General features: G+C 38.8%; 1 protein-coding gene and 1 long non-coding RNA gene across 3 annotated transcripts in view; one reads left to right on the top strand and one right to left on the bottom strand.

The window, feature by feature from the left end:
• Positions 1–14: 14 nt before the first annotated feature.
• LOC115398777 (LMBR1 domain-containing protein 2-B) lies at positions 15–7,103 on the bottom strand. Of its 2 annotated transcripts, none has more exons than XM_030105725.1 (18): positions 7,027–7,103; positions 6,050–6,271; positions 5,796–5,905; positions 5,075–5,170; positions 4,802–4,969; positions 4,482–4,692; positions 4,294–4,368; positions 4,096–4,200; positions 3,580–3,760; positions 3,295–3,476; positions 2,983–3,116; positions 2,772–2,877; positions 2,525–2,622; positions 1,705–1,808; positions 1,182–1,228; positions 918–1,029; positions 617–707; positions 15–474 (listed from the first exon to the last, which is right to left on the bottom strand). In XM_030105725.1, the coding sequence occupies exons 2-18, from the start codon at positions 6,221–6,223 to the stop codon at positions 411–413; spliced, it is 2,058 nt and encodes a 685-aa protein (XP_029961585.1). In that variant the 5' UTR covers positions 6,224–6,271; positions 7,027–7,103; the 3' UTR covers positions 15–410. The 2 variants fall into 2 exon arrangements, with proteins under 2 accessions (XP_029961585.1, XP_029961586.1); XM_030105726.1 differs by having other exon boundaries at positions 921–1,029.
• The window catches only part of LOC115398779 (uncharacterized), a 26,901-nt gene continuing 18,440 nt past the window's right edge, over positions 6,803–15,263 (top strand). The window contains exons 1-3 of the long non-coding RNA XR_003932598.1: positions 6,803–6,813; positions 9,792–9,794; positions 13,261–13,270. This is a non-coding gene — a long non-coding RNA (uncharacterized LOC115398779). The remainder of the gene's footprint in view (positions 6,814–9,791; positions 9,795–13,260; positions 13,271–15,263) is intronic.

Raw genomic sequence — 15,263 nt, 5'->3', positions numbered from 1 at the left:
TTCCAGGCTTTAGATATTGTGTCTTTGATTTTATTTAAAAAAGAAACAAGTATCAACAACAAATTCTCAGACAGTGACAAATTTCTGCCATGAACATAGCCATTTATCAATCTGTTTACATAGCAAAATGTTTAAAAGATAAAGTTTGACTATACACAAAGAAGTTAAAGCCTTGGAGGAGAACTATTCCTTCACATTTGCTGATTTCTGTGAACCAGCAGAAATCATCAGTGGTAGAAATCCCTCCATTAATACGGGTGGTGTTGTCTCCATTGGTAAACCTCAACTGGTAAGATTTGCATGTCCTAATAATCTTTACCATAGTGTCACATTTTCTTTATCAAGTCAGTTTAATCATCAATCATATAATTCCCAGAATGCACCAAGCAGCCTTATGTTTGAACTGCTTTTCAAACATCATAAAATATTCCCGTCATTGAAGGTGATAAAGATAGATAACGTCCTCCGGTGGACCTAAAGAATGAAGCACAGAAACAGGGAGTGACTGACAAATAAAATATGTTTGAGAAAACATCATTTAACTCTGCATGGTTTGAGACCATTTGATCTGAATTGAACCAATGAGCATTTTTGGAGACTGTGGTGAAAAAAATACCTCCTGTTTGGTGATCCATTCTCACTGGGGTAGTCCTGAAGTAAGCTGGTCTGCTGGTCGTCTATATTTCCATCTCCTCTGGTAAATGTGACTGGCATGGGCAAAGATGAATATACAGAAAAGCAGTGTGAACATGGAGACTTATAATATCATAACAAAAATATATATCCAATAATATATGAGGTGACTGCACAAAACTGAAGCTGAAACTCAGTTTATTGGACAAACAGCATAGTTTTAAATCAAGTTGCTGCTATAAGTGACAGAAAGACAATAAGGAATTGTATTTGTCTGTCAGAAGTACCGCTTCTCTTGGTCTCTGTCACAGGGCTGTTCTGGTTATCCTTTAACTCAGTGTAACTCGCTCTGGACCGCCCAGAAGCTCCTTGAACTCCATAACGTTCCCTCCAGGCCTGGAACAGGAAACAAATACCTGTGCTTGAATATGACAGCTCGCTCAGCGCAAACCAGAAGAGCCTGTCATACAACATAATGGGCATAGTTTGGCCTTTGGTTTAGGATATTTGGAACCAGAATAACATATCAATTGAGTAAAAATTCTTACAAATCTCCGATTTTCTCCATCTTCAGCTTTCTGCCTTTTCCTCCTCTCTGGAAAAAATGATTGAAGAACATATGTTTAAAAAAGTCTCTTAGCACTTTCTGAGTAAATTTCACATTTTTTCTTATCATTTTATCAGTTTTTAAATAATATAAATTAATGTGCTTTTTTTTGTATCTATAAATGCCACAAAAATATGTAGATTCACATTTAAAAGGTGAAAAAAGTCTTAAAACATGTTTAACCAACTTTCTTGGACGGGAAATGCCAAGCAATATTATTGACGCTCTACACTGGCTTTGTTTTAAAAAAGCCTTCACAACAAAGTTTTATTCAAAAGTTCAATGTGAATCATATAAAGAAGAAAAATAAGCCAGAAAACCAAATTTGATGGGTTTTTTTCTGTTTCCTTTCTGCAATAATTCAGCATATTAAAAAAAAAAAAAAAAAAAAAAGTTAAAAGAAGCAAAAGAAGACATTCTTTTAAAATGATTAATCACTAAATAGCTACTCAGAATCATTTGACCTCTTCTGATGAGCTCCCTGCCTTCATCCACCAGGTCAGAGATCAGGTCATCATCAGAGACGTACTGATGGAAGCCCAGGAGGTTCAAACAGCGAGAGCCCAGCCTGCCGACACAAACCGTTACAAATATATTGTTAAACATAAATTTATATATTTTTTGTGCACAAAGAGAAACATCATTAAACCAGGACAGGCGTCAATGAAAATACTTTCTTCAATCAAGGCTAAGAAGTATTTAAATAGAAGTAATATCATAATAACACCGTGACAGCCTTTGTATTGAGTGATTCTCATCTTCTCAGACTGTTTCATTTGTTCTAACACTCGCATGAGCTCACTTAAGCAACTAAACTCACATAAGTGAAGAGGATTTGGGCGTGTTTACACTAGTCAGGTTGGTTTATTTTGTACTTATGTTATGAAGGCCCGAGACAGCAGACAGATTTCCATCCTAATTCTTGCGCAAACTAAACAAGTGGATTGAGAGTGTTTGAAAATCAGGTTTTGTCTGGATCAAAATCCAATCTGTTGATATTTAGCAGAAGTCTGAACACAACGTGCGCCAAAGGACTTCCAAAAATCCAAAAGTATATTTGCACCTGAATATTTCTGATGGCCACAAAAGAGGCATGTCTCCCATTGTCGTTATGGTGTTATACATTTTATGGTCTGCTTTGAAATCTCAGCCAGTAAATTTTATACGACAATGTTCAAACTTGAAACTGCACTCAGCTGACTCTGCATATTGGACTCCTGTTAATGTGCAGTTATCTGTACAGTAATGATTGATTAGATTAATGATTAGTGGTTTTGAACGTACTTGTAAAAAGTGGCCAAGCAGAGCAGCAGCACCAGCATAGGATAATAGATGTAAAAGCCATCAGATATGAAAGACAGGAGACGCATAGAGCCCATGATCTGAAACAGGGGAAGAGATGCAGAGAGTTACTTCATTTGTTCTGAACAGACCAATATTTTGAAATTTTTGCTTTTTTTTTTTTTCATAAGCATGTGAATGGAGTATTTCCATGTTTGTCACTTGTGCATGAGCTGGTATATGAACTCACAGAGGTGTAGGAGGTCTGGATTCTGTCCTGATGGGAGATTGCAGAGTCCATGTGAATCAGGCCCAGGAAGTTGAGACACAGAGGAGGAGTCAGGCGACAAAATAACCTAAGTGGAAAAAAAGGAAAGGGATGAGATCCAATATTAATCAAAATCAAGAAAAACTGATTTTAAATCATGTCAAAGCTACTATGGAGTTAATGATGAACATACATGCCACTGAACTGCAGGCTGTAGGCGTCAGTCTGATGATGAGGCACCAGGTAATAGTAATTGAAAAAGCGTATGCTGAACACTGTGGAGTAGACGCACACGCACATGAAGAGGATGCTGGCAAAGCAGGCCATCTAGAGGACGGAAGCAACAGAAAAAGAAAGAAAATAGAATGTTTACTATTTTTTTTGCCTGTCAAATTAATTTTCATAATCAATAAGCAATGATTAGTATATTATAACCATTTCCTCATAACAATGGTACAAAAAAGTGGTGAACAAAAGTGTTATATCTTGTTGCACTTTAACCTACCTCAATCCAAATGTAGTTGTAATGCTTTTCTGCCGCCTGGATAAAAACAGCAAACAGAGACAGAACAGGATGTGTGCTGAAGAAGGTGCACTCAGACCAGACCACTGCTGCAGAGAGGAGACACAGCAGCACGGCCACAAACCGGCAGAAGCCCTGCCTGAAAACACACTCCCAGTACCACTCTGAACAACAAACACACACACACAAAAAAAATGTTATGCAAGGACTGTAGGTACAAAATAAACAGAAGTTCTTCCATGACCCTCTGTGACTGACTGAACTCACCTACAGTCGAGGTGTAGATGAACCTGCGGATCCAGCTGCTGGGAGTCACAAGGAAGCTGTGGGTGAACTGTCTGGTCGGGCTGCTCCTGCTCTTTGTAACGTCTTCAAGATGAAAGGCCTGGTCCGACAAGATGGACCACTGGACCCGAGTCTGGCCATGTCTCTGCACAGCAGAGATTACCTACAACGCAAACACAAACGTCGACGTGATACAGCTGCGATATACAGCGTTGTACCGCAATATCCAACCAGAGAATGAAAACCTGGACCAAAATCGACCAGACAAATTTATTTATATAATATGTCACCACTCGCATGAGCAGTATGTACTGAAATTGGACCAAAAAGTCTAAATCTACATTCAGGTGTCCTCACCAACACTCAGAGGTGAACATCAATTAAGTATCATTGTCCATAGAGTTTTCCTCACAATATTTAAGATCCTCACTTTATATAAACGTTACATTGTAGCGTTCAATGTCACACAAAATACATTGTAATGTTAAGAATACACACCTTTTTGTGAAGGTTGATTAAGCTTTTTTTAGTGGGAATGACACTGGGCTCTCCACCAGAGTTCTCCACATTTCTTCCAATCTCCTCTTGGTACTCGACTGGACACTGAAATGAGATTATACTCAGTTAAAGAATGAACCAACAGTTGAGGACGGACTAATTCGACCAATGGAACATATGGCTCCGTGTGATTCTCACCTTCGTCAAAATGGTGTCCACACACTTCCTGAGACTGTGGTTATGCCTGATGGATTCGTGGACTCCTGCTACCTCCTGAAGATAAGAAACATTAAGAAAAAAGTGTGCTTTCATGCAAACAAAGCAAGCAAGTTGAAAAACCTTTTAGAAGAAAACAGACGATGATTCACTCAATTCTGGAGTCTCACCTCCATGACGTCGACTAAGTTCTCTTCAGCCTCTGCTTTCTCAACAGCAATCTTTGCTGCTTTGAAGTATGTCTTGGCCAGCAAGTAATCGGGGGAGGATGAGAGCCAATAAGAACGTGGGATCTCCACCAGGCCATAGCCCAGCAACAGCACCAGAAGGAAGAGACCCCAGGTATTGGCAGCTGTAATACCGATGGTCTGGAGCTGTGTCCTGCAGAAGTTTCACAAATCCAATCAATAAACTGGTATCAAATCATTGTAGAAAACATAGTCACCTTGCTCATATTATTTGTTTAAAAATCAAGATATATTTGACATACCATGTGAGTGTCCACTTTGGGTGAGCAGCCAGATAAATGAGCAGAGAGATGAAGATGAGGAGGTAGGTGCCGTAATAAATAGCATTTTCAATCAGAGCAGTTTTCATCTTTCCCATCCTGGAGAAAGCTCCTGCGCGTGCATAAGACTGCATGAAGGGCAGCAGCATCCTGTGTGCACACAGACGAAACAATCTGTACAGCCACAACAAAACTGTTGATCGCAGCAGCTGGATTTAATGTTTGACTGTCATAATGCATTTATGGGTCAATCACCATGTCAGAAACTGCGAAGTCCAGTATACAACTCTCCAGAACACTGGCAGAATGCCATCCGGGATGTAACTCCAGGGCTCCTCACACTTCGGTACACTGTACACACACACACACACACGCATGATTAAGATGGCATAATTTGCTTGACTCTGAAGACATTTGTAATATGTTTCCCCTGGTTTTAATGTGTTAAGAGCTAGTATAACATCACTTTTTCAGAGAAGGGACTTCAATAACAGTAAAGCTTAACAAAACAAAGATCGCTGCTCAACACTGTAATTGTATTCTAGCACCACGGACTCCTGTTTTCCCACACTGTGTTAGGGAGGATGATTAAATCCAAGACAAATGTTTTATTAGGGAAATAACATTTTGTACTTAAAGGCATGTTTTGGTTTGTTAGTCCTGAGGTGTTGAATCCAATCCAGATTTACAGACACTGTATCACTAAAGTGTCCACTGAACAGATAAAACCACATAATATGATGTAAATCATATTATCTATATAGTACAACACTTCTTGTCAAAAAGTGTAGAAGGACTGATCTAAAATCTAAAGGATCAGAGAATTAATATAAAAACCTTAAAGATATAGTTTTCAAGGTTTGTGTTGCATTGGATGTGTATTGTCTCGTGTCTGAATCAGCTTGAGAGACATTCCCTTGTTCTGCGTGAACAAGCTGTGGATCCAGTCTTGTGACGAATCAAACATCTTATTTACCTTCTAGGCAAATGAGGAAGTGAGCTGTCTTCTGTCTGATTCGTGTGAGTTGATCGAATTACAGGCGAAGTGTGTTTTAAATTGTCAAAAACACACTGCTTGTAGATTGTCTGAGAGAGGAGAAGAGTTTACAGTCAGGTAAACAAACCCAAACCAAATCTACTAATAGGTGAGACAATAGGTGAGACACTACTGTAAATACACACAAAACAGTGAGCAATTTGTTGGTGCATGCATCAGCTGTGGTCTCATACCGTGCTGACATCTAATGGCAGGATGAAGACGATGAGGAAGCAGAGGTACCAGGACAGCAGTGTCCCCAGCAGGACGACCCGCTGCTGCTTCCGCAGGTCTCCATAACGCTGCAGGAGGTAGAGGGCCAGGAGGAAAACAACCACGACCACCACGGCCAGTGCGGCGCCGCTCATTGTGATGATGGGTCACACAGATGTTAGGAGCTCATGATGGCAGGCAGCCTGCAGTTGATCATCACCCACACACACACACACACACACACACACACACACACACACACACACACACACAGAAAGAGGGAGATACACAGGGTGAAAAAAAAGGTAAAACCTGATTGTAAAACTGTAAAAAGATTAAATGTCAGCTGTTATCTGCTGGATACCAGAGTGAAACAGCTTGACCTGAAGACGCAAACTAAAGAATGATGTAAGGAGAACTGGAAAGGCAACAAGGAAAAGTAGATAAGAGGAATAGATTCAGAGAAAAAATACATAGAAGTATAACTTTTGCAATCACCAACATTTTCTATTCATTTGTAAGGGGTTAGAAAACAATAAAAGGGTGTGGAAGAAAGTCAGCAAAGGTGTAGCTACAGAAAATCAGAAAGTTAGAAACTATTTTTTTTTCCTTTGTCAATTCATTTATTGTACCTAAACATTTTACAAATTAATATATGTCGAAATCGGGGATCAATCACATCAGAACAGGGATAGGTGTACTTTTAATTTCCCTAATAAATTCAAAGTAACTTCATTAAAACATTGTTTTCTATGGTTCAATTTCAGTCTGTACATTGTCTGCTCACTCGTCATTTTTAGAATGATGAGCGACTGTAGTAGGCCAGTAATACAACATCGCCAGTGTGTTTACATGCCACGCTGTGGTCTGACATTTACATTGACAAACCAGACTGCGCGTTTCGGCAATTTCACAAACAAACAGCATTTAATTTTAGTACAATGAAAGTAAATCTGACCTTTGGAGGCTCTTCTCTCGGACTGGCGTCCTCTCTGAATTTACAGTCACATTGTGTTCTTCGAACTGAGTGAGACGTACACAGCCTCTGACAGATTACGTAACCACCGTGCAACGTGCTCCGAAGCGCCACAAGGAATTCTGGGTATTGTAGGCGAACGGGAAACCTTCATTTATTCACACAAATATGTTACAGTAATGCAGTATAACTTAAATTGCATAGCACAAATGAATATTCGCAAACGAAACACGGATCCTGAAAAAGAATAAATAAATTAATTATTGCTTTTATTCTTCTAAATTGTTTGAGAATCTTTAGCTTCAGGCATGTTTCCTGTGTTTTAGCTATTATTGTCTCTGAATAACTTCGAAATATGCTGGCTTTATATAAACACATCAATAAAAATGGTGTCTTTTTGATGATAAGCATGGCTTTAATTAGTAGATCACTGGTATAAAAATACCCAATGATAAAAAAGATTGTCATGTATTTTTATGAAACCAATCAATTCTACTTTTATAATGACTTATTGGAATTTGTTTAGTATTTTTGCTGTGATGGCAGTAAAAGAAATTGCACTTGAATACCAAAGAGAGATACTTCATGTTTCACAAATGCATGCGATCTCCAAAGACATTTCTCCACCACTGTATAATGTCTGGCAACAGGATGCTGGTTGATATATTTTGTTGCATTTTATTGTGTTGTGTCCAAAGGAGATATTTCATTTTTCTCATACTGATGCTGGTCGATGCAAGGTTTATTTAATTTTAACATTCAACTCTCACCAGTTGATGAGTCCTTAGCACTTGATGAGTGCACTGAAGAAAAAATCTTTCCCATCCAGTCTCCATCCATCATCCATCTTCTACGTGTGTTATCCTGTTCAGCATAACATAGTATTGAAGCTGGTATTTGAGCCCATGACCTTCTTGCTGTGATAAGAGTCAGCTAACCACTTAATAATCATGTGACACTTTTGTTGCAGGATGACAATCTGAAGCATGATAGCTATTTGCTGTCATGATAGAAATAAGTGGGTCATGCATTAAAGTTGAAGTGTTTCATTACACCCACACTGCCAGCAGTGTTGACATTGAGGTTAGAGGAGCAAACATAGGTGGTAAAGTTCACAGGCTCAAATCACACAGCTGACGAGTGAGTCCCTGAGCTTCTAAAATAGTGTTTTGGTGTAATTCATGTTGTTGTTCTACGCTCTGACAAGAAGTTATTCTATACAAGAAAGCAACTTCACAGTACAAAAGATTTTTAAAAAAACTATGAAGAAAAACAGTCATGATTAACATGGAGTTTATAAAACAAAGCTCCAAATGAAGGTCAAGCTTTAATTTTCTCAAAATGATTACCAGTGCTGTCAGCTTGCTGCTTACTTTTCAGTGTGTACTCTGTTTCAGAGCAGACACAACTGTAGGCAAAGTGGAATTGTGCACAGTGCACAATAAAAAGAAAATGTTAGTTTTGTCAAATGGGTTACAGACGTTCTTGTCAATTTTGAAAACAATGAAATGGAGATATGAAAAGGAAACGAACAGTTGAATGCATGTCCAGTCCATGTCAGTTGTGGGGGAACATCCACAGGTAGGGGTCATCAGCGAACAGTGGGCCCATTACGTTAAAACATGCAAACTGGTGCTCCAGCAGAAAGTCCATTTGTCCCAGCAGATTCAGAAAGAAATGTTCCGCAAGATTCACACAAAGAGTCCAGTCTTCAGCTTCTCTGGACACACCCAGAGCCTCCATCCACACCGACCCAAAAATGTCCAGAGATTCTGGCCAGTCCTCCAGAAGACTGTCCATTTGATCCATTGGGCTTATAAAAAAGTTAAAGCTTCCCATTTCAGACAAATCCCTTGATGGTCACCTGTATATTCACTCAGATTAGTGGAATATCCGACAGCACCTGTTTGTCCAGCCACAGGCTCGGCTACTCTTCACTGTCTGCTGCAGAGGCTCCTTCTTGTTGCGCCACTGCAGTGCTCGGCTTATTGACCTGATCTAAACCATTATAGTGACGATAAAACCCAGTCAGGTGCTTAGTGAGGCCATCTGTCAGCCTCACTTTATCTCTCTCTCTCTCTCTCTCTCTCTCTCTCTCTCTCTCTCTCTCTCTCTCTCTCTCTCTCTCTGACCATCAGGCTTACCTAAGCTGTGACAGGACATAAGTAGGATAATTAACTCCAAAGAACATGGCAAAAGCAATAAAGCACTCATTCACTGCAAGATTTTATATTGTTCTTCCATTGTATCTTCTATACGATTATTACTACCATCATCATCGTTGTATAAAATACCTGGACACCACTGGGCAACACTGCAAGCTTGCATGAAAATAAAGGCAAAAACACTCCTTTCTGTGTGGAGTTTGCATGTTCTCCCTGTGCATTCAGAGGTTTGTTTGTTTGTTTTTTTCTTTCCAGGTACATTGGTTTCCTTCCACAATCCAAAAACATGCATTTGAGGTATAGCTTGGTGGCCTGAAACTGCCTGTAGGTCTGAATGTGGGTCTGTGCGGTTATCTGTCTCTCTGAGATTGACCTGTGGTGGATAAGCAACCTGTCCATGGTGCAACCTGCCATTGCTTACTGTGAGCTGGAATTGGCTGCATGGATGGATTCTCTACATCAGGGATAAAGAAGTAAAAAAATAAAAGGAGATGCAACATGAAAAACAAGAACTATTGTCTTTGGCCGAGCCATACTTTTAACTGCAACTGCTCACGGAAAATATGTATGTATGTATGTGAGTTGGTGATGAGTTGGTTTATGGTTCTACTCTGCAAGTTAGTCTTGCATTTCTTGTTTCAGCTTGTGATGGTGATTCATACTGTGACCTTTTAACACAATATAAGACACACCCACAGTCAGGAACGAAGCACTTTGAAAGAGTTAAGCTGCAAAGCCAGGATGTTTGTAGCTAGTGCAGGTATTATTACCTACACTACCTTTAATTTGACTCATGACATCCCACTGAGAAGCCCAGTCAAGAACTGCTAAACTGCAGAACAGCCTACAGGCCATATAGCAGCCAGATTCCCTCTACAAATCCAATTCTAACAGATTATTTAGAATCTCTTAGTTGATTTAAATATTTGGGAAAATTTACAAGATTTGTGAGTAATTAAAACAGATGAAATTTATCTGAAAAATGTAATAAATCATTTTTCTCTTACAATTCAGAGTAGGAGTATTTTTACTGTAATTGTTATGTAATTGTTATCTGGTGAATATCTATGAAAACAGTGGCCGTTTTTCACGATATCCACCAGAGGGCGCAGTGAACATTCGCTCCAATGACTGCACCACCTGATGAAACTTGTAGAAAAACAGTTCTTTCCACAAGAAAATGACAAGTTCATCACTACCTCATCGTGAATTTTTGAAATGTATACCAAATTTAACAGGATTTAAAAATAAAAAATAAAAAAGTAACCTAAATTAAAAAAAAAAAAATCATTAAAATTGTCCATCCCATACATCTAACTCTCACATGCACACCTGTAGGCAATTTTGAGTGACTGATTGATGCATATGTGCTTGGATTGTGGGGAGGAACCCGGAGTACCCAGAGAAAACCCACACTCAAGAAAAACATGCAAACTCCACTCAGAAAGACTTACCCTGGACTCAAATCCAAAATCTTGATATGAGGTAAGAGAGTAAATCGAGACAACACTGTGAAGCTTGTTTAATTTACCAATAACTACAAATTAATTGTATGAGTATATATGATGCCATTATGCTGTTCCTCATGTTGATGAGTGGTGAGTTTGAACAGGATCAGCATAACTGTGCACTGAATCTGAACAGAAACTGAGACTTCTGATTCATTTATTCAGAGAGATTAGATAAATAAATCATTCATTAACCATCTCAGATATTGCATAATAGAACAGAGGGTCACTGAGCCACAGGATGGTACTCCTGTATACAGACCACCATCACAGAGAGCAAAGCACAGAGATACACAACCAGCACACTCACATTCAATCCCAGAATCTGTAATTATCAGTTCACCCTTTTGTTGTAGTGAAGTCGTTAACACGTGTTTGTGTTCATTGTGTTTGTGTTCATTGTCCTTCCTTATTAATACTGTTGTCATCAATCACATTGATCTTTTTGTAGAGACTGACTCAATTGTTTACAATCAATAGATGGGTGTCGCGTTTTAATCTTTGAGAACCTCAAACTTATCCCCCACAAAGATCCGGTCAGGTTTCTGGTCACTCCCTTGGCATCACACAGGACAGATTATTTGGGGAAACTCAAACCTCATATCAAAGCTTTGTGCTGGCTAAGATGATTTATGGTGAAATTTTATACATTACCCAGGATAGTTTACTCCTTTGCAGCTCTTTCATTTAGACATGTATTTTGTGCAGACTGTGTGTAACAATGGCCTTATTATATCCGCTGTTATTTTTAAAGGTCATTTTGAATAGTCTCTGCATCAATATTTGTCTCTTTATTATGTACAGGCCTTAATAGCTGGGAGTAACTTGATGCAAGTTTTGGTAAAAGACATTACTAAACCTCAAAGCTACAATTTGAAGCTCACCTCATCAGCAAAGCTCCTGAACTCGTGATTTGAAGTTTCTTATCTGGTATTTTTAACAAAGGAATTTTTTTCTTAAGGAATCACTGCAAACATGGAATTACTAAACCAATAATTGCTACCCTTGCACTTCCAAAAATTCTGTTTTAGTCATAGTGCTATTGAGAAAATATGAATTTATTTGTTTAAAAATAATTAATCTTACATCAAGTCAGAGGTTTTTCTACATGATTTCACTGATGTGGATCTGATATTGAATGAAACTACTGTTTCTAAGTAGAACTTACGATCATGTTGCAGCCCTGTGAGTACGGTGGCCCTGAAGTGCAAACCACGTCAACAAATCACTAAACACAAGAACGAATTGAAAAACCACAAAAACAAACATCTCGCTGATTGGATCACGGCACCGTTTGGCCTGTGGAAAGTTAGTCGGTCTTTCACTCATTCATGGTTTGGAGAGAAGGAAAAACAGGTATGTATTGCCTAAAATGCTTTAAAGAGCTGAACAGTCACCAAGCTTTTGCAGACAAGAGCCTTCAAGAAATATCTTGTATATTGGAGACACTCCATAATCGTGAATGAATAAGCATAATGAAAGGTTTATGTTGCTTATGGATGTCATATCTTACTAATGTTAGCAGTTTCCTAGCCTTAGCAGGCTTCAGCACTTTCACATCTGAAACAATAAAGTAGTACATTTATCACATTTGATTAGCTTATTGAAGTAACACCATTGTGTTTGTACAGATAAGCCTACGTGTAGACCCAGAAGTATTTTATCAAATCTGATCAAACACACTCAAGGCTAAAGAGCCTGGTTAGTTCACATACTGACTTACTAGTGTACAACTCCATAATAGAAGCAGCATTTTATGGGTCAGAATAATTGTCAGCAGCATCCTTGGGCGCTATTTTTTAGGGAAAAAGGTGCAGTGACAGACTGGGTTGTCTGGATTTGCATATTACATTAATTGTGGCATGTCATGTATGTCCAGTGTGTGTCTGCCATTTATGACATTGTAATACATTTTCCCTTTTCTCCCCTTTTAACTCTGCAGTCTACCCCACCCTGCCCGACTATAAGCTTCAAGACTTTCCTAGAATATCAAAAAAAAAAAAGAAAAATGAGGCCAGGCAAAAGTCCAGTTCAGCTGCTGTTGGCATTTTACTGCCGTACAGTTACCTTTGCAAATTGCAACACATTGATGTGGTGAGCAGCTTAAAGGGATACTTCAACATTTTTGGTAAATTGTCCCATTTAGCACAATTCCTTAGTCATTTCGAACAGCATACTTACTTTTTTTGTGACGGTGAGCTATTGTTTATTCAGAGGTGAGTCGAGGAGGTTTTCAGGACGGACACAATGGAAGTGGATGGTATTTTTGGTTCCCCTCGTCAAACTCATCAAATACACAATCCAACAACCCCGAAACACTTTGGTGGACACGTTATAATCCGCACATTCACTACGCTGTGGAACACCAACAAATAATATTGTAGCATTACGACATTGAAGCAAATACTGGGAACTGCTTTTTCTTTTGAAATCACTACGCCTAGACACCATGTTTAGTAAGTAGTTCCGTCTTAGAAATCTTCGCAAAAACAACTCAATCTCGTAATTTTGCATTAACATTTCACAGCGTAGTGAATGTGCAGATTATAACATGTCCACCAAAGTGTTTTGGGGTTGTTGGATTGTGTATTTGATGAGTTTGACGAGGGGAAGCAAAAATACCATTCACTTCCATTGTGTCCGTCCCGAAAACCTTCCCCAACTCACCTCTGAATAAACAGTAGCTCGCCCTCACAAAAAAATGATTTTGATTAAAGGTCTGATACACGATTTTCTCGAAAAGACGAAGCCCCACGTCTGTTACTCACTTTTTGAACAACGCGCATGCACCAGACCATCCGCCCGGCTCTCCTGCTTCTCCCAGGAAACGCGGAAGTGTACGAGCGCGATCTCCTCTTCTCCGCCGTGCACGGCTCTGTTTACAGTTTCTGCGATCCGCCTCGCTCATAAATAAAGCTTTTTTTCCGAAACAGTTACAGTTTCATTATGTCAGACTCGCCATCGGTAAGTACTAGCTCAGAAGCTCACCGGCTACAAAAACACTCTGAAAGCGCATGCGCAAACGGGAGAAGCTGATTGGGCGCAAGCACGTAGAACCGCCTTATGAAAGCAGCTCGTCAGAATGATTGACAAACAGACCCACCAATTATTTAGGTGATCCACCCGGAAATCAAAATGTTGTATTACACCTTTAATATCAGTTTTCAATTTAGCAATTTAGCTTCAATTTTACTTTTCTGCAACAAGACAATAGAAAACACTAATTCTGACCTCTCAATAATCATTGATCGCACTTAATTAGTTTTGGTTGCAAACTCTATATGGAATGACAGTCGTCAAAATGAGAAAATCTCAGAGTGTAACCTTTCACTTTCAAAATGACAGTTTTTACAGTAACACATGAATAAGTACACCCACACTCAGTTCTGACACAGGTTTTCCATGTTTTAATCCTAAAAAACAAAACACTGAATTCAGGCACTGACTCATCAGAGCTTGGGATTTTCCTCTTTTTTATTTATTTATATCATCAATCTGTTTGCTATAATAAAACAAAACAGGATTTTGCACCTAAGTTAGTCACCTAATTACATCATTCAGAGTAAACAATGTGGTATCATTATTAAATGTCATCATATTGTCATATGTGGTTATTGAAAAGACGTGTCTACTTGCTAGGTTGGGGCGAGAGACAGGCATGTCATTCCTGTATCCAAACACCAATGTGTAAAAAATACAAATTCAGTTTCCAGTAAGTCAAAAACAATGCAATGAAAAGGTAATTGAGATGTAGAAAAATAAAATTTAGAGCTATTGTATGATTTTATGAATTGATATTATATTTTTCGAGCTACAGTTCGACTGTATTTGCATTTTTAAACAGAAGCATAACTAGTCGTATGGAATTTGACATTACCTGTGACACATTCCCCACATGGAAACGTGGAACAATTGTTAAGTTACATCAAGACCAGGTCTGCATTCCCCAGCTTGAATGGAGTGAAATGTGTTATGTCAGGGATGTTTCCTTGCTTGTAGGTAGAGGAAGTCTGTTTTCCTGTGTGGTGAACTCTAAAGCTCAGTGAGTGTCCAGACTTCCTCCCTCTGTTTTGTGTTAAACTTTCTCAAAGAGCCGCGACACAGAAAAGAGACTAGCTTTGAACTCCAGCAATGCTACGTGTCCCGACACATGGATCAATTCATAATGAATAATTATCGTTGGTTGTATCGATGACAGTCAGTGATTTTGTGATATTTTCAAGCATTTGGTCAATGTCTTTCTTAATGAGTATGAATAGTCCATTTTAACTGATTTGCCATAAAGCAAAGTTCTCAGCTGCAATGTTTAGAGATTCAAAGAGCAGCAAGTCAACCAAAAAAAAATTAAATTAAAAAATGCTCTGTGAAGATCACGAAAAGAGATGAAAAGGGAAAAAAAGACCACTGACTGTTTTTATTTGCAACCACAGAGGGGCCGAGTCAAAGTGCAGGTTGAGTTCATTTACTTCTCTGCCAAGATTTGTAAACAATCTCATAAACGCTTTCCAATAAACTCAATTCCGTTGTTTATATGCCACTTTGTGAG

Source organism: Salarias fasciatus, chromosome 12 (assembly GCF_902148845.1).
Source record: "Salarias fasciatus chromosome 12, fSalaFa1.1, whole genome shotgun sequence".
NCBI classification, from domain to species: Eukaryota; Metazoa; Chordata; class Actinopteri; order Blenniiformes; family Blenniidae; genus Salarias; species Salarias fasciatus.
The sequence above is the reverse complement of the archived record's forward strand: the minus strand, read 5'-3'. Positions and strand labels throughout refer to the sequence as shown.